Source organism: Parus major, chromosome 8 (assembly GCF_001522545.3).
Source record: "Parus major isolate Abel chromosome 8, Parus_major1.1, whole genome shotgun sequence".
Lineage (NCBI taxonomy): Eukaryota > Metazoa > Chordata > Aves > Passeriformes > Paridae > Parus > Parus major.
In genome coordinates, this window is record NC_031777.1 from 25,418,434 (window position 1) to 25,445,105 (window position 26,672).

Genomic DNA, 26,672 nt, shown 5'->3' on the forward strand with positions numbered 1-26,672 from the left:
CAGCCTGGAGAGGAGAGTCAGGGAGGACCTTGTAACTCTCCATAATTCCCTGAAAGGAGGTTGTAGCCAGCTGGGGATCAGGCTCTGTTCCCTGGTAAAAACTGACAGAACAAGGGAAAATGGCTTCAAGTTGTGTCAGTTTTAAAGGAGGTTTAAATTGGACATTAGGACAAATTTCTTCACTGAAGGGTGGTCAGGCACTGGAACAGGCTGTCCACAGAAGAAGTGGAGTCACCATCCCTGGGGGTATTTAAAAGACAAGTGGATGTGGCAGCTGGGGTAACAGGTTAGTGGTGGGCTTGGCAGTGCTGGGTAAACAGCTGGACCCGATCTTAGAGGTTTGCTCCAACCTCACCAACTCTATGATTCTAAGTCTCCTATAAGGAGAGCAACTGACTTCCTACAACCCAGCTTCATTTACTGACCATTTGGAAAGATCCTAATTTCAATCCATATTCACAAGGGTGGAACAACCAGCTCCACTGGTATATTTAGAGTGATGCATGTTTGTTCAGCATCTGCAGGATCCCAATCTACAGAAGCTGATAGAACTTTCTGAGAGCACAGGAGGAATAAATACAGCAAGGAAGGTGTTCCATTTCTTTTCAGAGAGCAACACTTCATACCCTGGCTGGTTTATACTCACACAAAACAATAGCAAGACTTCCCACCTATAACTGAATGCTCACAAGTAAAAATATTTAGCCTCAGGTTTGAGATGTTGTATCCAATAATCCACCTTCTCTGAAAATCCTCCACTTTTTCCTCCCTAAGCAACATGTACACAAACATCTAAACTGAACAGGCTCCAGTAAATTAAAAACTAACAAACCAATTTAAAAGACATTGGTCTGAGCTGGTCTAGTCTCACACACCTCTAGTGAACAACCTCCTTCTGAAACTTTTTAGATTCACCTCCTGATCCACAGAAGAAGTTTTCCTGAAAAATGGCTTGAGGTTTTTTACAGATACCAGTATTGCCCATTTCCTGATGCAAAAACTACACCTGTCCTTGCTTGATATATTCAATTAGTCCTAATTTGTACTGACAGAATAATGTGTTGTCAAGCTGCAATCAGAGTAATGTGTCTCCTCCTGCTCACCACAGAGTAACCACTGAGAAAAATTTCAAAATAGACAACATTTTCTTCCCTGCTTTTCATGCATATGATACAAACATGAATCAGCTGTGCTAGAAACTGAAACAATCTTTTAGACACGCTGGATTGTTTCTCATTAGCATATCCTCATGTCAGTAATCAAAATCAATCAACTCAAATCAAATTAGTTCACCATGTGTTCAGTTAAAATGCATACCATATGCTGGCTGAAATGTATACCAAAGCAAGACTGAAGCTGTAGGAAGCTTCTTTCTGCAGCCCCATTTCACGGCAATATTAGGACAATTTCCATTCAAACACCAATGTTTAACTATTTTCAACCAGCCTTATGTAGCTCCAAAGGAGCACTTAACTGATTTGTTGAAACTAGTCACTAGTGATGCATCACAATACCTGCTGTCTCTGTGGGGTCCAATCATGGGTTAAAGGAAGAGCTCAGTCTCTGATCAAACAGAACCTCTGAGAAATCACAATTCACCAGGCATACCCAGAGGCTCAGCTGTGGTACCATTTGCAAGATTTATATGATGGTATTTCGAGTCATCACTTACTCCACCTAGTTAAACATCTGGCTGCTGACAAATTGTCAAGGTATACCGAGCTGGAATGCACCTGCTTACAATACCAACTACTTTTTAACATCATTGGTATTGCAGGAATGCTTAGGAGCCTTCATTTTGAAGCCACTGCTGAAAGGTTACCCAGGCTGGCTGAGCAGCACCTCCTGCAGCCACTGCTGAATTTCTCTGTGCAGGAGGGTCAGGAGCAAGCGAGCAGCAAGGGGCTGCAGGAGCCACCACCCCAATCAGCACCAGGGCTGCCTCCTCCCCACTAGACCACCCACTCTGCATTTCAGGAGGCACAGAGTGGGCAGCCCCTCAGAGCCCTGTGTTTGGGTTCTATCCCAGTTTAGCTGCAGAACCACTATCAAGGATAAGATACACATCCTCAGCGTGCTCTGCATCCTGAGGCACCAGGTGAGAGCTGAACCACCTCTCTTCAGTGCACACAGTCCTCAGCCTCCCTCCTACAACTGCTCACAAAACTAGCTGTGATGGACTGTCTGAAGCTGGCTGGGAAGTGGACACACAGCCTGTTTTTATATTAAATGCATTACAGTTATTTTAACAGCCCTGTTCTGTTCTGACTTCAAACAGCAGGAGACCTTTGCTTTCCTCTCCACTCTGCTTACTAGAAGCCTCAATTTGTACTTGATGAGATGACTTGTTTTTCTCTCAGCTGATCACTGTCATATGCCTAACCAAATGTGTCAAGCAAAGTATTAGAGGGGATTCATAAATGCTAAACCTCTAAGAGGCTTAGGAGTGAGAAACATAATCGAGTGTCACTGCTGGAGGCAGAAGAGTTGTTTAGGAATTCTGATAAGCATCAGTTCAGCAGATATTAATTTTTATGCTGGTTAATCAGAAACAGGAAGCTTCAGGAAACAGAAATGCTTCTCTGTCTCTGTGCTCATTCACCATGGGGTAGAGGAATCACCAGGGGGTAAAGAAATCACCATGCCAGCTCAGATTAGCAGCTGAAGTGTTTCAGCATTCTGTCCTGAACGGTACAAGCTTCTGATCTAAATAGCAATCAGAAATTGGTGCTTCTGCAAATGGATACAAAATTGCAGAGAAGTATAATTATGTAAAACTTTACATAAGTAACATAACAGAGGAAACACTTTTCTAACTTAGAAGCCAAGCGCCAATAAACCAGCTTGTGGTTTACCTTTGCAATTCTAAAATATTCCTATGGCTGAAAAACAAAAACCTCTCTTCCTCCTCCATGCAGAAACAGGCAAATTCCTCAGACCCCTTTTTATTCCCCACAGACTCTCAATTTAAAACTTTTTCTTAACCTTATAGGTGTAATTTAAAGGACCTCATCCCTCACAGGTCTCTTCCTGCTGATGAAATTGTACTGTGACTTCCAGATGATCTCTGATCATTTTTGGTCAGAAGCCTTAGAATTCTACTGTCAGCACATATATCAGACATGTTATGTCCTATCACAGTGGCTGATAGATTTTCAGCCACATTATTTGTCATCACTGCCTACTTTTTCCTTTCAGTGGTGACCAAAAAGTTATGGCAGAAAAAGGACTGCAGATTGATGGGGTTTGGCCCCCCCTTCCAGAAGGAGCCTGTGACTGAAGCCTGAGCGGAGACAGGCTCACTCTGGTATCCCCTGAGCTGGCAGCAACCCCTGGGGCTGCTCTTCTTCGTTATTTCTATTCACAGAACAGTGTGCACGCTCTCCAAGAGCCAGAACTTCTTCCCCTGCACTCTCCTCAGCATCAAAGCAAAACCACATTTTGCACCGAGTGCCCAGCTAGACAGTCCCACTTCATTACCTTCCCACTGAGCTCCTGCTGGCTACCTGCAGGTAAATCCAGCCTGTATTTAATCTCTAATTTTGAAGGGATATTTCTTGTTTATTTCCGTACTGGCCTTGACTGCAATATTTCATACCCAGGTACCCGCTGTGCTACCAATCTGAAAACTGACTTCCCACAGAAATCTGTCAGAAGTTCTTCACAGCATCAGGAAGGCACCTGAGCACAGCAATACAGATACCTGGTGGAGGCATTCCCTCTGCTGCCCTGATCCAGTTAACCAGCAATCACATTACCTTGCTCCTTCAATACCTCTGGGCTCACTTCAGCTCACTTTGTCTCTCTGGCACTATTATATCTGCTGCTGTAAGATTCTCTCCAAAAGACAGCTTGATTTGAAAAAGGCTTAAACATATTTAACTCCTATTTCACCACTGGAAACATACCTTTGGTCAAAATACATCAGGAGTGATCACTGCAGCACTAATAATTAACAACTGGATGCAAAGCTTCCAGTGAACCATCTGAATGGAGGCAGGATAAAGTAGTCAACAAGTACATCAGTAATGTGTCCGTTTTGAACTGCTGCAGTCATCAAAAGCAAAACATGCACACACATAAAAACATTCTGCACTGATAAGCTAACAACAAATAACTTCCCTGTAGTTTCCACAAAAAAAAAAGCATCCCTTTTCTTTAGTAATTTCTTGCACTCTTCTCACCACACCTATAGGAACTTTCAATAGTACCATCAAATCAACATGGATATGCAATCTGCATGTATTTAACTTCAAAAACAGTATTACTAACAGCTTTCTACAAGATAAATGTTTCATGTTATCAAAATAATTCATAAGGCATATTGACTTTCATGACTCCTCGCTACTTCCAAAACTCTGTTCTCTGACAGAGACAATCAAGAAAAATGTCTAAATAGGTTCATCACAGTCTTCTGTTCATTAGAAAACCCCATACTTTGCAATGTCACTTTGAAGGAGGAATTCTGCACAAGCAGAGCTGGAAAACTGAATTATATTACAAGCTGAAAAAGCAGAAAGCATGCTGCCATTCATTTTAGTCACTTCCAAGCAATTTCGTTTGAATCTGCTGAAGGCAAATTTCGGCATAAAGTATGAAAGCTCAAGATCATCTAGTTACTAAGATGAATGCCTGTTAAGTCTTCAGTTGGGACTATTGCCTTCATTTATAAAAACACAATTTCTCCTCCAACAACAGAATTAGCATAAGTGTGTTTACAGTCCTGCTCACAGGATCTGCCAGCCACATCTCCTTTCTTTATTTGAATCTGAGATTGACGTCAGCAACATTCACAACCTTTTGAGAACTCATTCTCCACTTTCTACTTAGTTTGATGTTTCAGAACATTTCTATGACTCACAAAATTTGCTGTTTGCAGCTTCAGGGCACAAAGATGGAAAGAAATCCAAAGGGGGAAAAAAAATTGCATTTAGTGTAGTAAAATAATAGTAAGGAAGAAGAGACAGATAAAATATAGTCAGGTGCTATTTCTGGCAGCAGTTGTTTAGTAAAGGAAGCACAATTTTCTCTTTCATTACTCAACAGAACAAAGAAACACAATTTTTTGTCCCATTCATTACTCAGAGTGAATGAAGAGGTCAATCATAAGAGCAAAGTTAAACTTACAGGATTTTTGCAGCTACCTGTGGGAACTGAGTGACACTTTGGGACTGCCAAAGCTGAGAACCAAGGCACCAAGACTCTCAAGAGAGGATATTTCTTTACACAGGACACACTCCTGAGTCTGGAAGAGAACTTCTGTGGGGTCAGAAGGCCCTGCTAGAAACTGCTCCAGATTCAAAGGGCCACCTGTACTGGGCAGAACTGTAAGACTCAGGAAGGGCCCATATTTTAGGAGTAGAAAATAATCACCAATGCCAGTGCAGATTTCATTCCTGAAAACCCTGACCCTTCCTCCACACACACACAGGTGCTCTACATCCTCTGGATGAAGGGAAGACCAATTAATTTGGGGAGCTGGGTTCCTGACTGCAGGGATTGCTTCCCCTCACAGGGAGAGAACCACTGGAAAGCTTCCATTCTTCCAGCTGAGAGATTCTAGTTCCAGTCCTGTGTCTCTGCCAAGTCCTTCTCTGTGAAAAAATGAACTATCCCTCCTGGTCTGAAGAGAGAACATTGGTTATATGAATCCCTCAAGCCTTGACACACTGTCAAACCAATACTCTTATTGTTATTAATCAAGAATTTAATACATGAGATCTTAAAATTAATATGTCTTGGGAATATTTTGATTTAAAAAATGAAGATCCAATGAGTCACAGCTGCAAAAATCGCTCAGCATCTCCCTTTGAGAGATTATTTTGAACAAGCACTTTATTGAGCAGACAGATTTTAGCAGAACACAGCAGACTCACCTGTGGCATGAGGGCAATTAAACCTTTATCATTTTTTTTAAAATATCCATAAAATAAGTAGACAAGAAGTGAAAGATCTACTTCTCCTATTTCCTGATAACAGTCCCAGAACAGTTAGCAAATCTGATAGTCTGGATTTATTCTCAGCTTCCTTCACAAAAAATACAGTAATAAAATAAATCAGTGCTACGATTCTTCTTAGCCACATACACTGTGTTTAAAAAAAAAAGAAAAAGGAGAGAAAAGATAAAGAGGGCTATTGCATGGATTCTGACATTATAGACAACAAAACAAATACCACCTCTTCTTTGCCTTTGCATTAGGTGATAAAAAGGAGTTTGATTGTATATCGGGTTTTTGATTGGGTTGTTGGTTCTTTTTTTTAAGTCTGTATTTTTTTAATCATCAAACTGACTGCACTGTCTCTCATAGCTATAGGGTAATACAACATCACTTGGAGGATGCATTCTCAGGCAGAATAAACAGCTGCCATTCCAGGGAAAACTCTGAAGATTCCAGCTGGAGTAAAAGGGATGCACATGTTTGATACTTTCAGGACCAGAGTGAATAAACACCTTGCACATAGTTAATGGAAGATAAAGCTATTCATTTCCTTCTGTTTGAGCACTGGGGGTTTGTAAACACTAAGGCAGGTGGCTACCTTGCCATCACTAAGCAACACCAGGTTTTGACACACAACTGCTTCCTGGTCTCCCAGCCAGGCAGGCAAGGGAGGATTCCCACAGCCCCTGCTGCAGATGGGAGAACAGACAAATCACTTTGAGCCACTGCTGCACAGACACAAAGGTGCTGCTGTGTCCAACTTTCAGCCAGATTCTGCAAGTTCTACTCACTCACTCAAGTGAAATTTTGTGTCAAAGCAGTAAATCCTGTAGACCAAGACCACTTCCAGATTTAGGTGAAAGATTATTGAAATCAAGGTTTTGCCATGACAATGGTGTATTTTTACTGTATTTGTTCCCTTCAGATTTCTTGCAGTATTTTGAATACTAAGTAGCTCCTATCCATATTTATATTAGAATTTTAGCAGAAAAGCTGAAATAATTTCAAACATTTCCAAGACTTTGGAATGGTGGCCACAGCTCTGAACATGCTACTGTGGTATATGCAACTCAGAATAGAAAGTACATCACAGAGGAGGACTTCATGCAGATGCTTCACTTGCAAGAATTTGCTTTCCCCTAAAATTGTTAACCCGTGCAAGTGGAAGGGAATTATTATTCTTATACTTCCAATACCCCAAAAATTCAAGAGGGACTAAGCAGTTCTCACAGATTTACCTCATTTGTTTGCAGTAGTGACTCTTTCTGCATGCTATTTCCAAGGTGAAGGGCATCCTTCTAAAAGAGAAGATCATTTTAGCTAGGATAAGACACCTTAAACAGGTGGTTTTGGATGGTGGATTTGCAGCAGTTGCCTAATTATACCACAGCAGTCGGAAGGAGCAGCAATACAGAAATACTGCTCATCTGAAGCTCTAAGTTCCCATAATCAGCCAATGCATTCAAGTCTCTTCTATGCTTCACTCTCACACTTACGAAAACAACCTAGGGAGGGGGCTCGGTGAGGAAGGGTGTATAAAAACAGGCTGAAGAGCTTTGCCAAATGCATACCCCCTTCCACATCTCAGGCACCAAGCACCTCCCAGGAAGGCTGGAATCCCCCTGGAGGTCACACAGACTGACACTTCTGAGACAGCAATTCCACCTCTCCAGCCCTCCTGGGGTTGCTGCTCAGGGCCACTCCTTGCTGCTTGCAAGCCAGCGTTCACAGCACTGCTCTTTGGTGCTGTTTTCCACTGTAATTAATGCATTCACTAAAGCCACTGGGATTTTTTCTTTCCATGGTCTCACTTCAGTTCTACACAAGTCTTGCCCCAGTTTTCACTGTGCTCTCTTGCTCCCTTCAGGACACATCAGCACTGCACAGTGGAGTTGTCTACACAGACCCCACCCGCCAGAGGCAGGACTCCAGAGGTGGAAGGGGCACAGCAGAGTCAGCTGAAGCTGTGCTTTAGCTAAACCAGGCTTGTTGCAAGCCCCATCCTGCTTCACTGAGCACAATCTTCTTTCTTTCAGACAGCCTCCCCTCAGTGTCTCACTACACTGCCTTCACAGTACCAGCCCTCACAGCACTGGTGGTTCTACAACCCAGTGAGGGCCAAGAGAGGCTAACAGAAGCATAGAAGTTATGTCCATCATTCCACTCTCACACAGGAAAGACTTGAAAAATGCATTCATTAATTACACCCTTGCACACTGTAAATTTCCAGTGTTATTATTCTATGCAATTAAGTGATGCACCTGTGTGCTTTATCAGTCAGAGTATTTCTTCTGCAAAAAGCAAACAAGAATTCCTCGCTTTTCCCCAGCTCTACTTGCTCACTCTTAGGCTCAACTCCATGATTTTAAATGTTGTTATGACAGTACTCTGCAAGAACTCACCTTGCAGTTAGTGCAAAAGTGCTTGCAAAGGTGCTCTCTAACCTCTCCAAGAGCAAGCCAGGGTGCACAACACAGAGACAAGAGAAAATGATGGGAAAAGTGGCACAACCTTACAGAAATGTGTGTAGTGTGAGGTTAAACTGCAGAGCAAGAAAGCAATTTAGCACTTGGTGGTAATTCCAATGAAAACAATTTTCAAGCCTTTTAGAGTTTAAAAAAAAATAAAACCAAAACACATTTGATGGGAGTTTTTTCTCTTTCTTCCCTCAAAAAAAAAAGAGACTTGCAGTCCTTGGTAAAGGACTTCATCTGGACTTATCAAAGCTGATTCATGCCAGTCTACCACAATTTGGCACTTGGAGCTCTTGCTTCCTCTCACAACTGGGCAGGCCTGGTGCCCGCTGGCAGGCAGCAGAGCAGGATGCAGTTACCATGGCACTGGAACACGCAGCAACTTCACAACTGCCACGGGAGCAGGGACCCACAGAGGGCAAGCAGCAGGTGAATCTTTGAGTAAGCACATGCAAAAGCAAAAACAGCAGTAGGGTGAGTGTTCTGCCTCATAAACATCCTGCGCACAGGTCCCCTGTATGTTCTGTTTTATTGCTCTGGCTGAAAGGAAAGCAGAGGGACAGTAAAATCTGGTAGTACCAGGAGCATACATGCACACATGGATCCACACACACTGCTCTCTCGCCATGACTTTATCCTCTAGCACTGCTGCAGATCTCTGGATCAGTTTGTCAGAGTGACAAAACAGCCAGAATCTGGCTGAGAAAATACTACCATCCAGCCTTCTTCGAGTAATACACAAAGTTTAATCACTTGAGTCATATCACATGAAGGTACTTCAGTTAATGAAGCACAGCAGCTCATAACAGTGTTTATCTGCTGCACTTACACCTGCTCCCCCCAAGTTTCAAACACTCCTGCCACCTCCTGTTTCAGTTTCTAACACAAATTAGTAGTGAAGCAGTGAGTATCTGATTAGCACAGAAATGGATCCAAAGTAGAACTGGCAATACTAGAGGAATTTTCAAACAAGATGCAAGTGCACAACAGAAGCACAGGATGCCACGTGTCAGCTGAGCAGGGATGTGTGCATGTGGGACTGGCAGCTCCATATGGATGGAGGAACATCTTAGCAATGCTGCAAGCCCAAACTGTGGCAGAAGCAGAGGAGGATACACTGGGATGCTTAGGGTGCACTTCTGGGCTGCAGTGGAGAGACCCCCTGGCCATAAAATACAAGGTACTATGCTGCTATTGGAAGATACATTTCACCCCAAACAGGATTTACATTTCCTACTTTGTCACCCTCATTAGTGTTTGCTGGGCAGCCAGAAGAGCTCACCAGAAATCTGGGTTGAGATCAGCATCACCTGGTAAACATTACATTGTTCTGCACATGGAAAAACCTAACCAGCAAACCAGAGACCTCCCAGCTCTCCACACTGCAGGAATGTGCTGTCTTTTTGTCCAGTTTCTGGTACTTCTTACCAATGTTTCCTTCTGTCTGCAGAATCCAATGCCTCCAATGCAACAGAAAACAGAAATTCAGTGCTTACTCTGGAGCCCAGTTCATGCTGTTTCATGAATCAGGATGATGTTGAACAGCTGGACAACAGAAAATAAATCACAAAGTTCACACTGATAAATTCCTAGTTACTCCAGTTGTGCTATAGGGTACAGTTTTGGGGGGTTTGGATTCCTGTTTTTAATTCTAAAATCAGCCATTCAAGTATTCAAGTGTTGCATAAACATGACACTGCAGTAGACAACACAATGCATGAAAGTTATAAATATTAGTAAGCACAGTAGTTACATTTTTTCATCCGACCAAATGTGACACAGTTTAAGTACATGCTCACTTGAGACAAACACTATGAGAACTCATAAATTCCACCCACTGTTATCTCATAACTGATCACAGTGCCACCCAGCATATTTAAATATAGAATATACCCAGTCATTATGCAGAAGATAAAATTGTGAAAGAAATTATAATAATTATTACCATTTATGGTTTAAATATAATTTATATATAATTTATATATTATAAAAGAATAAATAATTATAAAAATTATAATAAGGGTGATTCTGATGAGACAAGGACAACACAAAAAGGTTTCAAGGCACATGAGTCTAAGAACTTATATGAAATGACAACAAAATATCTATCCTGAATTTCTGGTAAAAAGGCATTAAATGCAAAACGTTGGGAGGTCAGCAATTCATTTGTCCTCTCAAACCTTAACTGCCTCACTACATCAAGTGAATAATTTCCCTTGAAATTTCCCATGTACAGCTTTTCCTCTACTGGACAAACAGTCAGCATTGGCTCATTTTCGCTAGGAAAGGTCCAAACCTTTGAACTACCAACAGCTCTTTATCAACAAACACACACTTGCCACTGCCCCTGGATACAGCCTGGTACCTCTGAACACAACAGGTTTCATTTTACTGGAGTTGTACAAAACAAGGCCTCCAAGGGGTCAGTAACTCTGTAAAGATGGAGCGCAAAGAGAGATACCACACTTTGCAGTGAGAGCAAATCCAGTATTGTCAGCAGGGATAACTGCAGGGGTATCAGAGCTTAGACTGAAGTAGAATTTGGCCTTCACTGTAATGCAGAGTTATAATGAGATAACAATGAGATTGAGGCGATTAACTATAAACAGAAATAAATCCTTCATGTCAACTGACTGCAAACACAGCAACGCCCTGCTCAGCAAGCTTAGGCTGTTCAATAAATTCAACAGTGAGTGGGGGGTAAGTGACCCATCAGGGTCTTTTTTGTCAAGTTTTTATTTCTCTCCTTTGTATCACCCTTGCAATTCAAATCTTAAAGCCCATTCAGAGTGACATGAGCACCAAGTTCTTCTCAAAGCAGAAGTATTATTACTTGAGATGTAACCAGGACCTTGGAATTGAATTACAGACACTGATATTGCATCTCTTCTCCAGTCAAATATTCTGCATTGTATTTTAGCATGAGAAGCAGTGCTTTACATCCACTCACCCACAATGATTTTCATTCTTGGGACCCAGCAAGTCCTTAATGCTGCAAATAAAATGAAATCTTTGACTCCCTTACAAGGATCAACCTGTTCTTTTCACTATCATGAATTTCTCCATTTTAATTCTTCATCTAAACAGCAAATCAGAGGACTTCACAACTGTGAGCCTGTAAAAGCAGAATCAGGCCCATTAGTGCTTTAGAGACACCCATCACTATCACATCTCTACATTTAATTACTGAACCTTATTATCTCTTTTTTTAGAAACAAGTTTTGTGCAAGCATTCAAGCCTGAAGTCAGCGCTTGCAAGGAACTTGGCAAAACCATGACAGGAATAGGATGCCTTGGGAATACACGACTCTCTCATCTGAAATGCATAATTAGCTTTTGGTTAAGTGTGCAATTAACATTAAAATTTACAATCAAATATGATGGTGTTCTAATTTTACCTCCTGTAAATACAAAAAAATACATTAAAAAAAAAATAACTCAGTTGCCAGTGTTACTTCCTTATACGCCTTCCCTAAGAGGCGAGCTGCTCAAGATCATCCTGTCATCCAGGTGATGCCTGATACAAAAAGCTTTTAAAAACACTGTGTATTTGCCTTCTGGATGGCTACCACAGCAGGAGGGTTATTTTGGTTTACACTTTTCTGTTTTGTAGTGGTAACTGCCACTCGATATAATTAGCAGTTGTCATATTTCTGTTTTTAAAGATCCAAAAAATCCAGAGCAATGTTGCTTTGTACCCTCTCCCCAGCTGTGCCTGAGAGCTGTAACACATTTCAGACATCCACAACAGCTAATCCCACACCCCAATAGGTTTCAGCAGTTAAGACACCGAGACATTTTTGTTAATGAGAAAAAAAAAACTTCATCCTAGCAGTTTAATTCTGATAAACAGCTCCTTAAAAGAAAAATCATACTGCAGCCTAAATATACTGCCTCTGTCTGAACATCACAGCCTTTCTGCCTTTTAATCTGAAGTTAAATTTAATCTCTGCTGCTTTTTACAAGAGGGGTGGAAAGTAGTTTCAACTGTAAGATCAGCTGCCAAACCCTGTATTTAGTTATGTTTATTATTAATCACATCAATGTTAAGAGTCCCTTGTGTAGGGTACTGCACAAAAGTATAATGGAAATGCAATCAAATTCCAAATTCACACGAAGTATGTATTGGGTGGCGTGCAATGTTTGGGACTGGACCCTGCCAATGATTTTCTATTAGTTAATTTATGTGGCTGTGAAAAAAGTTCATGTAATGAACCCAAACTGGGCCAGCAGGAAGGGCCAGAGGCTGCCCCTCAGCAGCTCCCCTCAATGCTACATTGCTCAGGAGTTCTGCTGTCATTTTCAGCACCATTATTCCTCACCAGCAATGCACAGAAGAGAGAAAAAGAAATTTCACCTTGCTCTTACCTAAAACTGAAATCACTTTTATTCATTCACCCTGCTTCCATCTGGATCTGGACAAAGTGGCCCTCTCTAGCTGCTAGGCAACCTGAAGTCTGCATTAAGTATTAACTGTTTGCATTTGCTAAGAATATAATAATGTTACCTTTGAGATTTATTTATAATAAAAAACCGTACCTAGCTGAAAATATAATAGTTTTCCTCCAGCAAACAGTAATTAGCAACTCTGGGAATAAAAAAATTGGTCAAGAAATGCAGAGAGATTATAAATTGGCTCCTTACAACCCAGTCATAAGAAATACGCTTTATATGAAAGTATTATCACAGATGGGAGTGTCATAAAAAAAAAATCTAATCCAAGAATTGCATTTATGTAGATATATAAATATCTATGTAACATATTAATATACTTATGCAAATAATGTTTTTAATTAGATATTAAATTACTACGCCTCATCCAACTACAAAATTAATGTTCTCAATAAAGTTAATTTATTCTATTAACACAACACCACCATTCCTAAACAAGATAGAAAATATTTGAAATTAAAACACAGTCAACTGATCTTGGAGCTCTTTAAAGAAAGGGAAAAAAAAAAAAACAAACCCAAAATGTTATTTCGTAAACCACTCTCTGAACCATTTTACTGTTTCCATATGCAGCAGCAGTGCTGTCATTCTACCTTAAAAACATCATGAATATCTCTGCTATGTCCCACTCCTCTCAAGCTAAAGAGCTATTCCTTTCAAGTTTTTTCAAAGCAGATCATTTCCCAGACTGCTTAGTCACAAGCACAACTGATTATTAAAATATCAATTTGGGTGATTGAGGCGTTAATGTCAACAAAGCAAGAGGCCCATTAATGACACCAAAATCAAACGGAGGAGCACTTGCTTCTGAACATCTCATGTGACAGCTTGTCAAATTCTGATTTGCAAAACACAGACTTCCTCAAACTCAGCACAAACACAAATGCAAGATCTCTGGCTTTAAAATGCTCATCAACTTCTGCTAGAAAAACAAAACCAGGAGTCAGACCAGAGAGGCATTTACTGACAAGCTGTCTGTCTTTACATGCAGCTGCTTGGCCTTGAAGCAGTGTGAATTATTCCGAGCTTTAAGACAATAAAGGACTCTGCAGCTCAGTCCTGCACCCAAATTCTGTTCTGCTGTTTAACACAGGCAACAGGTAATGTAAAGAAAGTCCCACGCATTGTGTTGGAGATCACAAACCTCTCTGGATCACAGCATGGCAGTAATAACTTCCCTCTCACCCTGAGACTTGCAGAACACAGAACAAGGTTATTTGGCACAGCCCTTGAGCACCTCCAGTCTGCCACAGCCAAGCTCCCTTCAGAGCTCCACAAGCACCCCTGAACTGAAAAAACCCTGGGTCTGTGGACAACATCAGAGGTTCCTAGAAGTGCTTTTCTCTGGATTTTAGAAAAATATTTGAAGTGGTTAAGTCAAACACTTTTACCTTCTTCACTTAATTTCACATTAAACCTGATTCAGATAAGGCTTAATGCCAAGCTTAGGGGAAGCACAATGGAAAAAAATGTCAACATAAATGGAAAATTGTAAGTCAGAGCAAAGGGTTCAATGGAGCCACAGAGCCACACACTCCCAGAAACTCAACAGCAGTTGTAAATAATTTTAAAAAGTAATTGGAAGATAGGTTGGTATGAAAACTCCTTCTTCCTACACATAGGAGCCAAGCCCGTAGTTTTAGTATGCTAATGGAGCCTGGAGAACACATTGAAATGACAAATGTGATCTCAGGACAGGCAGGAGACAAGCAAGTTCAAATACTGTGGTTTTGATAGAGGCACACTGTGTTTTTATTAAGGTACTTGAATCATGATTCATGTCAGGGATCCATGCAATGAGAGAAGAACAGAACACAAGTTACTCTGGAAACTGTCCAACACTTAGGTGTACCTTTTATTAAAAATAAATGTTAAATCAACAGTGATGTTGGTAACTCCAATATTACAGGTCCTATGGATAGCACCCTCTGAGGAATCACCTGACATCTCTTTTTATAAGAAGTTTAAGGTTATCAAAGCCTTTTTTTGCCCCATAGCCCTCTAACAGATTTAAATAAGATTATTGCTCAATACATTTTAATCACAGTATCTTTGAAAAAAACTCTAATATTTTAAGATGTTTCCTGTCTTGCTTTTAAACAACTTCTTAGAAAATTTCACATTCCAAAATTCAGAAAGACCAACTAAATGGAAATCATCTTTAGTTGCCTACATGGCCTGAAGTAAGAACATTTTTATTGCCAAAACCCTGAATTAAATTAATCCCTTTCATATCAGGTGGCCTACCTTAGTTTCAATGTCAGGATTTTACAACATGAAAAGGATCTTTTATTAAATAATTTGTTGTACATTGTACCCAGCAACACAGAAATAAAATGAATCATGTAATTGTAGTACAAAAAGAAAAAGCACCTCATTTTAGATTCTCACTATTCAAGATCCCCACAATAATAAAAAACCCAGATGTGATTACTGTAATTTTACAATAAAATGCAATTATTAAAGAATTATAAATTATAATTATAATGTAAATCAATGAGAAGATTAAGCTCTTAGATGGGGCAGAAATTGAGTAGAAATGGGCTGCTGAGCAGGTACATGAGTTACAGGAAGATACAAGATACAGGAAGATATGTTATGTAGAGGCCATAAAATGATAGTATGAGTTGTGTGTAGAGTTCACTCAAATGTAGAGCAGCTGCTTCAAGCACATCAGGACCAGCTGAGTGAGACAGTAACACAAAGAGAACTCAGTTTACTGCAGGGACACAAAGGTCCAGCCACACAGAACTTATGTACAACCAAAACCTACACCAATCCCAAAATCTACTTCCAAACAAGCTATTTTTTTACCATCACACCTTTGCTGGGATTAATATAAAGCATCTTTGAAAATGCTGGCACTTACCCAAATCTGCAGCTTCACCCTCTTGTCATTCCTGTAAACTGTTTTCACCTTGAAGTCGATTCCCACTGTGCTCACAAAGGCCGGAGTGAAGGTGTCGTCGGCGTATCTGAAGAGGAAGGATGTTTTACCCACACTGCTGTTGCCAATGATCAGAAGCTTGAACATGTAATCAAAATTTTGGTCTGAAGTATCTTTCTGCCTGAATCTGGCGTCTGTTACTGAAGCCATCTAAGGAAATGACAAACATGGAAAAAGAACAGATTTAAGAGCAGTTCAGCATTTGTTTTCCTTAACTGTGTACCATATGTTTAGGTTATCTCTCCACTTTCTAATGTCATAAGCACTGTATCTGCTGACTAAAGAGGAGCACACTTTGAAATCTTGTTTTAAATCCTGGCTTTAAATGTGTAGTGTTCACTCATGCTGGTAAGACTTCCAAACCCAAGAAATCCACCTGTTGCACTGCTTTGTGTTTAACAGAATAACAGATGGCTATTGCAGATTGTTCAAATACTCCTGGGGAAACAGCATTCTTTACTCCAGTGGCAGGGTGCCACTCCTGTTGCTCCAATAAACTGCAACCAAGAACTAAAATCTTTGACAGTGCATCCAACCATGCAATTCATCAAGCAGCTTCCAAGGTAAATAAACCTAAACAATTGCTTTTACTTCTTCTATGGAAAATTCACATTTCTAGTGCACACACCACCAGTATTTTATCCTTAGAAAAGTTCCATCCTCAACAGTTACAGAAGGAAAAAAAAGGCTGTGGGAAAAGATGAAAAAACCCAGGAATTTGAGCTGGAAACTTTGAATCCATCCTACATCTATCTACTCCTAAGACTGCAATTGGAATAAACAGCACTGCATAAAATGTGAGGGCTCCGTAGGGGTGCAGACAGCATTTGGAATGGATAAATTATCCCTTTTTGATTCAGAATCAATAAAAAACAACAGCAGACTATGAATCACTAGAGCAGCTAGGGCTGCTCATGGCTCTTAATGTGGCAGCTCAGACACTTGGTGGAAGGAGGTAAGACTGACTTTTCATCTCTGGTTGTACAGAACACAACTACACAAGCCAAATTACAACAGAGGAGGAGAAAGAAACTTTACCTTTTAACATATATACCACACTTTTAATCTCTCATGCTGTTTGAAACTACCACACATCAAATAAGCAAAGGTCTTGGCTCCTTATAACCAGTCACAGAGCTGGCAAATGGGAGCAATGACAGCACAGGTCTAATTAGCAGCTACTCATCCAAACCAGGGCCTGGGCTATTTGTGTGCAGAATCAGAGGGGACTGAGCAGTGACAGAAGTCTCTCCTTCACCCAGCATCCACAGAAGTTAATTTTCTCAACTCAAATTCATAAGCACCTTTGGGAACAAAACTCATTCCGGTATCTACTCTCAGACTTCCAATATCTATTCTCTATTTGTGCCCAAATACCTTCCTTCTTCCTTATTCTCACCTGCACACAGGATTTCACCCATTCACTGAAAAAAACCAGCAACAACACCCCACAAATTCAAACAAAACCAAAACAAACAGCTCAAAATCCACAACTATACAACAAAATGCTATCCCAAGGCATTTTATATAGGGATGAGATAATTTAACTTAAATTTCCTACAGAGGGGGAACAAACCAAAAGCAACCTACTTTGAACTTCAGTACAATATGCACAATGGTTTATCTCTGATTAAACATGTGCAACTTTCTCACACAGAAAAGGACTGGTGCAGCAGACATTTTGTTCACAGATTGCATTCACAAGGGCAGTTTCTGAAGAAATTTATCAGTAGCTCAATAGTGAGCAGCTGCACTGAAACCATTAAAATCATCCCATAAGTATTTCTCTGTAGAATACAGTAAAATTCTGATAGACTCTTCTGAACTTCAGCTGCTCTTTAGTAAGACTACAGTCCTTTGCAAGCACTCCAGAAAACACAAGCACAAATTTACTTCTCATTAGTGTATCAGAAAACAGCTCTTCTACCCATGTGTTGTGATTCACAGCAGGAATTTCTAAAATGAAGAATTCAACATCTAACTAACTTCCATTCAGACACTCAGGCCAATGCACTCACTGCCTCCTTATCCTAAGAAATCTCAGCTGCAAAAATTATTAATCAGGTGACTAGCTGATTTGTACCATCACCGCACTGGACAACAGAAGATTTTCTATTTGAGTAATTTATCTTCCCCATACACAGTATAATCTCCACAAATGCCACTGACAACACTTGTGCACTTGCTAAAGGAAAAAAAATAAAATTAAATCTCTACTTCCCCATTCCACACACACAGGAACGATGAAGCTTTTTCACTTGAAATAGTGAAAAAGCTTCATCACTTGAAGCTTGGTCTTTTAAAGATTCAGAGGCAGACCTTTAACAAAGATGTATTGCACTGATCACACAGGAATCAGTATCTTCTTTCGACCCCTGCCTTCCCAGAACCCATCCACACACTCCAAGCTGATCTTCCAACTGAAGCACTGCCGCCTCTATTAACCCTCCTAGATTGCTCTAATCAGAATTGTACCTGGCTACAAATGTGACTTTCAGATCTCAGCTGAAAAAGCAATTACAGAATGTGGCCAGCTTGAGCAGCTTTGTTAGAAGCCCAACACAGAGAATAAGATCAAATGATACTTGCCCAGAACGTGGGGCTGTTGTCATAGAAGCACAACCCTTGCTGGCCTCTGTGCTGGCTGAAGATGCTGCAGGTCAGCACCTTGAATCACCAGAGGCAGTCAGAGCACAAAAATTTTAAAGAAAAATTTCTCCATCCCCTTGCTTAAGCTGGACTTTGCCCTTTCCTCTCTAGTGAATGGAGTGAAACTGAAAGGAGTTTCATACTAATTTCTGATTATCTCTCTGATGGCAGATCATTACTGAAGCTGTGCTCCACCAGCACTTGGGCTGGAAGTGTTTACAGGGCTGCCCTGAATTTGTGCTTGAATCCCAAAGCCAGGGAACAGCAGACCTCACTCCTGGTCCTCCTCTCTTCCCTTTCTCTTCCCCACCTGTTGTCTCACTCCTGCTCCAAGCACTCCCTAGTCATGTCAACCCTGAGGACCCTGCAGAGGGCTGGTTCAGAGAACAGAGAGATCCCAGTTAAAAATAAGTCCTCCCACAGCTTCTCCTGTTTTTCAGGGCTGTTTGTAAAGTTGGTTCAGTTCCTGATCCTGCATGGCTGAGGGAGCCAAGCAGAGGGGACAGAGCAGTGGGAAGTGGCAGCAGTTGCTATGCTACTGAGAGAAAGGTCCACAAAATCACATCTCCTGCAGGCCCTCTGCACCTGGAGGAGATTCTGCAGCAGAGGGAAATGGAGACAACACGCTGAGGTCAGGAAGCTCCTGTCCAAATCACCTGAAGGCTCACACAGCCATTGCTCCCAGGGGACTGTCCTCCCTCCTTGGTCCAAGGCCATTTAGCTGGCAGTGTAACCCCTGCTCCCTGAGAACACAGCCACAGATGCTCATTTAGGATGGCTCCAAACAGAGCAGCATCTCTGCTGTTTCACACAAACACACAGCCCAAGGAGGGTTCTGTTACAGGAGACCAGGTCAAATACAGCTGGCACACAGAGGGCAAAGGAGAAGCTCATGACTGTTTCCATTTTGACTGTCTTAGACTAATCCTCAATAAAATACTTATACAGGAAAGGTTTTGCTACAGGACATAAAACCCACTACACAAGAGAAGGAAAAGCTGCCAATCAGATTGTCCTTGAGATCACTTCGGCATGAGACCTTGCATCATTTAGTTCTTTGCCTGGGGAGCCCTCCTTTTTGTAGGTAAAAGCATACTAATATTGACAATCTTTTTTCCCCACATGCATTAGCAATGGGAGCAAGGTCTAAACACAACCACTTCCAACTAGTTTTGTGGGAATAGGCAGTTTTGTAGCTCTGAGATACCTTATTATTTCCCTGTTGAGGAAAAAGCCTGCACTGTGAGCTCATCTTTTATTAGACAAAGAAACCACATTAGAGCAGGATGCTGCAAATGCTCTAAAGCAATAAAATCTTAATCAGAGCTTATTAGCCACCAAAGAATATATTCCTAGGTCAAGGTGGCTCTCTCTCCTGCCTTTAGTTTCTATTTTGGTCTAATGAATTTTAGAAGAAAAAAGCCTATTGCCCTAAGACACCTCCATTGGAAACCAGCCTTTGTTGTTTTTAGAGCTCACTGAAATGTGTCACACAGATGGATCCACACGGCTCTGCTCCTCAGTTTGTGAGCAGCATCATGGTAAAGACTCAAACTGGTTTCTAGTGCAACAAAACATCAAAGTCTTCCTGCTCTTAGGAATCACTGAAAGTGGTCAATGTAACCCCTGCTTTGCATCATTTTTTGCCTACAGCCAACTTCAGTAAAAGTTTAAACTGTTGGCTAGAAATCAACTGATGTATCTCATCATTAATTTATTGCCAGAAGAAAAGGCTAAGGTTGACTTTTAGTGTTGCCAGCTCTTACAGTTTTGGCTACAAACTAATGGATGGCTGTTCTTCTTTATCCTCTCACAGACAAGAAAAAATAGAAATCCAACAATTACCTTTGCAGGTTTTATGTCTCTTTATTAAAACCACATGGGTGTGTTCACAGACATCCTGTTTCTACATCCCATTCTCTCACAGCAGTGTGAGAAAGAAGTCTGAATTTGGGAAGGAGTCTCTCCTTTTCTGCTGTTAGTCATCCCAGTTAACCATGAAACCTGGTGACACTGATGTAACTAATACTTCAAACTATACCCTAAGACACACTGGCAAATTCAACTTGTTATGAACCGCTGTATTCTCTACATTACAACTTCCAGGCAGTTCTAGCAATAAAAACATCATTTAATATGCTTCATTTTTAAAGCCAAAACTGTAATTTCCTAGATTTGAGTTATGTAGGACCAGTAACAACTTAAATGTGACGGTTTAACTGTTTCATCATCATCCACTAACACAAATTTCTTTAATTAGGCAGGTGAGAGGATGGGGTGAAACCACTCCTTTGTATTTCTACAGTAACAAATGAGAGGTGTTCCTAATGTGCAACATATCTTCTTCTCAAAAGCATTAATACTTTGTGTATTTTTTCCACAAAAAATATTGGAAAGTGCATCTACATTAAAAATATTCTAGTTCACAAATTACACATCTATGTCAATTTTCTATTATAAAACCTCACTCCTTTATGCGCTCTGTCACTGGAGAATAAATACTGTTTTCTTTTTCAGAAATTAATTCAATTCTGAACCAGATTTCTACCAAACAACAGAATTCTTTTACAGCCAATGTGTCCTGTCCTAAGGATAAAGCTCATAAAGGAAATAAGGCCATGACCTTAGAGACTCTTATACGAATGCTGTTCCTACAAGAGAGATTTATCAGAAGCAGAAAACAGAGTATGAGCAATTAACATAACTGCTAATAAACATTGCAAGCAAGCGATAGTTACCAATTTAGATCTATAATCCATGAGAGAGATGAAGGCTTTGCTGTGAGTATATGAATCAAGAGAGTGGTCACACTGTTGAACCTGCGATGTAGAAGCAAAAGGATTACAATGATTATGATAAAGATGAATAATAAGAATATTAGGTAAGGGAATAATGGATAGGCAGGTTAGGCTGGGAACACAGTGCTGTGTAAGGTCTGAGCTTCCTCCATTGAAGGTAAAGAGGAAAGTCCTGTAGTGTACAAAGAGAACAGAAACAGGGCTTGTGTTAGTGACAGATATTAAGATAACAGCAAACATTTGAAGCCGTCTGTTTAAAGTTTATTAGAGGGAGATTATCTTTATTAATTTAAAATTAAAGTTCCAGATAAATCTCACAAGTGGATGGAAAACCTTAGATAGGAATCATTACACATTTCCTGAAGAAAGGCAGCAAAGTAAACAGAACCAAGAAGCAGCTGAGATCCCTCTGTACACATGGGTGTTTTGCACAAAGCCTGGATCGAAATCTACCACGCTGCAAAGACAACTGCAATAGGACGTGGAAACATCAGCAACTTACAGCACATCTACACAAAAATATCTGCCTTAAAGTAATAATTATTCCAGATTTAGAGCAGAAAAATGTAACAGAACATAGTTGGTTTTTTTCATGGCTAATACAATCTAAAGGCCAAGTTTGTGTCTGGTGCATTTCCTCTCCAGTAAGCCAGGGTACAGCACCATTTGTCATCCTGACTTACATTATCTTGCCTTGTGGAGACTGCCAAAACACCTGGGCACACTCGGACCTTATGTAAATAACAGGCTGCAGCCACCTACTCTGGGCCAGAATTTGGATCAAAGACAAATCCTTTCTCAGGATCCACACAATTGACAATCACCTCACTTGGCAACACGACAGCAGCTTGGTCTTGCCCAAAGTATTGCACATTTTTCGGTATCGGTTACATTTCCTCCAGCTCTTACAGCCCTGTCCTCTGCAACAGCTGCTCCCTGTGACAGCCTCTGGCTCACTCTTCAGTAACCTCCAGAACTTGACTTTGGGGTGTCATCTAAATGACAGATCTAGAGCAAAAATAATTCAACTCTCTAAACAGAAAGTGTATTTTCATTACTTTAAAAATGTGAGCTCTTCATCTTGAACACTTCATCTTTAATAAATTTCATTTATTAATGACTCCAGAAGTCTTTACAAGATGCTTGCAGTGGATTTGTTCTGGAATTTACATGCTACAAAAAAGTTCAATATACACGTGACAACTGAAGGATGAAAATCTCTAAGCAATGTCAGTGGTTATTTCTTTTTATTACCCATTTATATTTGGGATCACAGGCTTTATAAACAGCTTTTAAAGGGTTTTTAAGAACTTGCTGGGTGTGGAACACAAGTCAAGATCCAGCAGGTATTACTTTTTTGCCATCTAACTTTACAACTACATTTGGTTTGACTGTTGTTAGAAAGATTTCCTTGAGTCAAACATCAAGCAATGCCCCTCCTATTTCCTGCATGACATTCAACATCTTCGAAGTCCATTTTAGAGCCACAATAAAATTCTCAGGAAGGAGAAATTAGTCCCTCTAGTATTATGACAACAACAAAAAAAATTAAGAAACAGAGGTTTGTGCTTTTCTACTCTCTTCCATGAGTGTTGAGTGTTTGCTTACTATCACATGGTTCCATGCCTGTTGGCAAGCACACTCCTCCAGAAAATACAGAGAAAAATATTTAACAGTAAAAAAATCTCCCCAGGTAAAGGGGATCCACTAACTGAACCTATCTCAGCTCTCTCCCAAAGGACAAAAGGAAGAGGGGATTTTTATCTTCCCTATGCCATAAAGAGCGGATGCAGAGACTTCCACAGTACCCTGAATGTTCTGTTGAATTTTGGAAACCCAGAGCCAGACAATTTCTGGGTCTACAGAACTGTAAGCCTAGGCTGACCCAAATTCAGCCCTGTCCCAGAGAACACTGCACACTGACAAGGCTGATGGCTGTTACAAAACTCACCATCTTCAAAGCCCTTCCTTCCTGTCACAAACAGTGCAGAGATGGCCAAGACATCAGAAATCCGGAATTCAGTCCCTTTCTCATGGGATCTCCAGCCCTGCAGTTCTGCCTCTCTTTCTCAGGAAGGAACTGGCAATAGTGAAGTAATTCCGAGCACCTCACTGCTGAATACACTGAAGTAGCAGTGACATAAAAGCACCCAGAGCAACACACAAGATGAACCTGTACCAGCTCTGCTACAAAACACATTTGAGTCCCTGCTGGTCCTTCCCCAGATGGAAGGCAGGGCACAGCTACGTTCTGCCCTGGGATACAGCCCTCCATGGAAAAAGCCATGACCGTGCTTCCACGGTGGTGGAAGAAAAGGGAAGTTCAGGCATGTGATGGCACTTACCCTGTCTGGAGCTAGAGTGAGGCCATATGCAGATTCAGACAGACACTCCTCCACCAATGAGCAGGAGACAGATACAGATTTTTCTGCATTACTGGGTCTAAAACCTTTCATTTATAGGTAAAAACAAGCTGCTGTCCTCACCAAATCAAGTGACCAGGGACTGGAATTGTCTTGCAGAAACCTCCTGGAAACCAGAATTACACAGAGACAGGGCCAGCTCAGGATGCCTCTGCAGTGCAGAAGTCTAATTTGTTGCCTTTTATCCTCCTCTTCCAAGCAGAAAATCTGTGATGAATAAGTTAATTCATTTCTCTGTGCTATGATGTTCTCCCATGCTGCAAAGTAAGCCACCTGCTAACTGGGATTACAACAAGCACCCTCACACTTTCCATTTTTTAATGAGCTAATACTTTCAAACATAAATCTTATTGCTTATTTCAAATATCAAACACCACTGCACTAAGCTAAGCACACATTTGCAGGAGCTCACTAAATATGCAGAACCTGAAGCACAAGATACATTTTTACAGCAAAAAGCATACCTGAAATGACCAGTTCAGGACATTTCTCAGCATTAGCCATGGAGAACTGCCTCAAAAAAAACCTATTTCTTCAGCCCAACCAGTAACAAAGAATACACATGTACCTGATGGGGAGGGACAAATGGAAACAAGAGCCCTACCCTGGCACTACAACCAGCCAGTGTGATGTAAGACCCTGAATTGTGATGCTGCAATCTGCACATTTTAATGTGGAGCTGCATGAAAACATAGGAAAATGAAGGTAGGAAAAACCATGTCTGAACTACACAGCTAACATAACTACTACATGACAACCATCCTGTTAACAAATACTAAATGCATTGCTTTGCTACATACAAGAACTATTGTTACTAAAACCTATAGCTGATAAGTCTTCTCACTTTGTCACCTGAAAATATATTGCAAAGAGGGCATCACGATTTTGTCAAAATTGCAAAAGAAGCTTTATTTTAATTTGATTCATTTGCCTCTCTTGTGACTGATACAATAAACTGTTCTGATAAAACTGTCCTGAAGGCAGTGAAGTCCCAATAAATGCATACACAACCACCTCCAGAATAGCAAGCACAAATAACAGGAAATAAAAGCCTTTTAGTTACACACTTCCATACAGCAGTGTATGGATTCAATTTTGTGCCTTCTATAACCCAATATCAGTTCTCCCATGATCTGAGCACAGTTACAAACACACAGATCAAAATTATAGTTCCAATGACATTTTTACATTTGGAGGGGAAAAAAAACCCAAACGTTCACAAGAGAATGTTTTTTGGACCTTGAGCTAATCCAAGCAACTCTGAAGCCCTGCAAACTATTATTTGTACAACTGAGAATGTAGCACTGGGTGAGGAGTAAGTGATGAGATGTAACAAAGCAGGAGAAGTCAAAACCAGATTTGCCACCAAAGAATTTCACAGAAGCATGTTCTGAGACCACGGTCTTATATTGTCTCAGGACCTGGGAAAATCCACATTAAAATTATTTTCCCCCCCTCTTTTTTTTTCTTTTTTGACAAGTTACACTTAATTTAGGTCAGATCAACCTGATGCACTGCACAAGCACACAACATGTCGTTGCTTGTTAGAAGGAAAGGACAGCGTGGAGACAGAACCTTGGGAGGCAAAAAGGTGGAGCCACTCGTGCCGGTGCTGGCGATGCCGCTGCGGACCCCCAGGCTGCTGTGACCGCGGGCATCACCGACACTGCCGGCAAGAGCGGGGAAAACAGCGGGGAAAAACCAACGCGTCGTCCCAGAATGCACGGCAAAAAAACCAAACATGCGTTTGGTACAGCATGTAAGCTGGACAAACCGGAGAGTTTATACTTTTTGTGAACTAGATTAGAAGATGGATCCGTTTGGCTTGGTGCGGCGGGCTCGCTGCCCGGGGCTATAAGGGCAGTGTGGGTACGGGCGAGTCCGCTCGTTGTTCGGCCGGGCAGCGGCTCTGCGGTGAGGGCTCGGGAGGGCTGGGCAGTCCGGCAGCAGCGGGTCCCTGCCCTGCCCCGAGCAGCCACGACGACAGCGGGTGCCGCGTTTCCCGGCAGTGCTCCATCGCCGAGCACTTGGGTTATTGTCACCTGTTTCCCCTCCCCGAGCCGGGCACTGCCCGGGGAGACGGGAACGGGCGGGTTACGCACCAGCTGGAGAACAGCTGGGAAGGCCCCTCTCTCCCGCCGCGAGGCTGAGGGTATTTTTGAGATAAGGCAATATTATATCGCCTCTCATTGCTGGGAAATGTTTATTTTAGAGATGGACCTGCTGTCGCCCTCTCCGCCCCGCCGCTCCCGAGGGCTTCCCGTTACACCACACCTCGGGGCGCGCAGCACCCACCCGGCGCTCACCCGCCGGGCACCTCCTGCTTCCCGCCCCGGCTCCCGTCCCGCGGAGCCCGGGGACGCTCGGTGCGAGGAGGAGTTTGTGGGTCCCGGAGGCACGGAACACCGCCAGCCCCCTCCCCGCCACCTTCGAGGGGAAGCAGCCCCGACGGCGCGGGAGGAGCCCCCTCAGAGGGGCCGCGGTTCTTACCTGCGGCGGAGGAGCGGCGGAGCCGAGCCGAGCCGAGCCGAACTGAAGCGAGCCGAGCCGAGCGGACCCGAGCCGAACTGAAGCGAGCCGAGCCGAGCGGACCCGAGCCGAACTGAAGCGAGCCGAGCCGAGCCGAGCGGTCCCGCGGCCGCTGCTCGCGTGGCGGGAGCCGCCCCCCCCGCCCGTACCTGGGGCGGCCCCGAGGGCGGAGCGCGGCGGGGGCGGGGGCCCACGGGAGCGCGGGAGCGGGAATCGCCTCAGGCGCTCCTGGAGCCGCCCCGGGCCGGGAAAACGTCCCGGGTACAACCCAAACTTGCCGTTCTTATCGCACTTTCCGCACGGGCTGGGATTCTCTTCAGAAGCACTGTCAACTCTGAAGCCTGGTGATGGCCTCTGTGGCATCAGGCACTACATTTCTACTGCTGAGAGGACAAAAAAAAAGACAAAAAGCAGTGGCTGCGGTCTAAGTCGTTCACACGAAGGAGGTCTGATGAAGAGGT

General features: G+C 42.1%; 1 protein-coding gene across 2 annotated transcripts in view; it reads right to left on the reverse strand.

Moving 5' to 3' along the window:
• RAB3B (RAB3B, member RAS oncogene family) overlaps positions 1 to 26,253 on the reverse strand; it is a 50,808-nt gene extending 24,555 nt beyond the window's left edge. The window contains exons 1-3 of one of the 2 annotated variants that reach the window (XM_015636856.3): positions 26,173 to 26,225; positions 21,200 to 21,280; positions 15,735 to 15,962 (exon numbers count right to left, since the gene is read on the reverse strand). In XM_015636856.3, coding sequence (XP_015492342.1) covers positions 15,735 to 15,962; positions 21,200 to 21,220 — 249 coding nt within the window. In that variant the 5' untranslated portion in view covers positions 21,221 to 21,280; positions 26,173 to 26,225. Of the gene's footprint in view, positions 1 to 15,734; positions 15,963 to 21,199; positions 21,281 to 26,172 lie in introns of both variants that reach the window. The other variant, XM_015636857.3, reaches the window with a different exon arrangement.
• Positions 26,254 to 26,672: the final 419 nt, after the last annotated feature.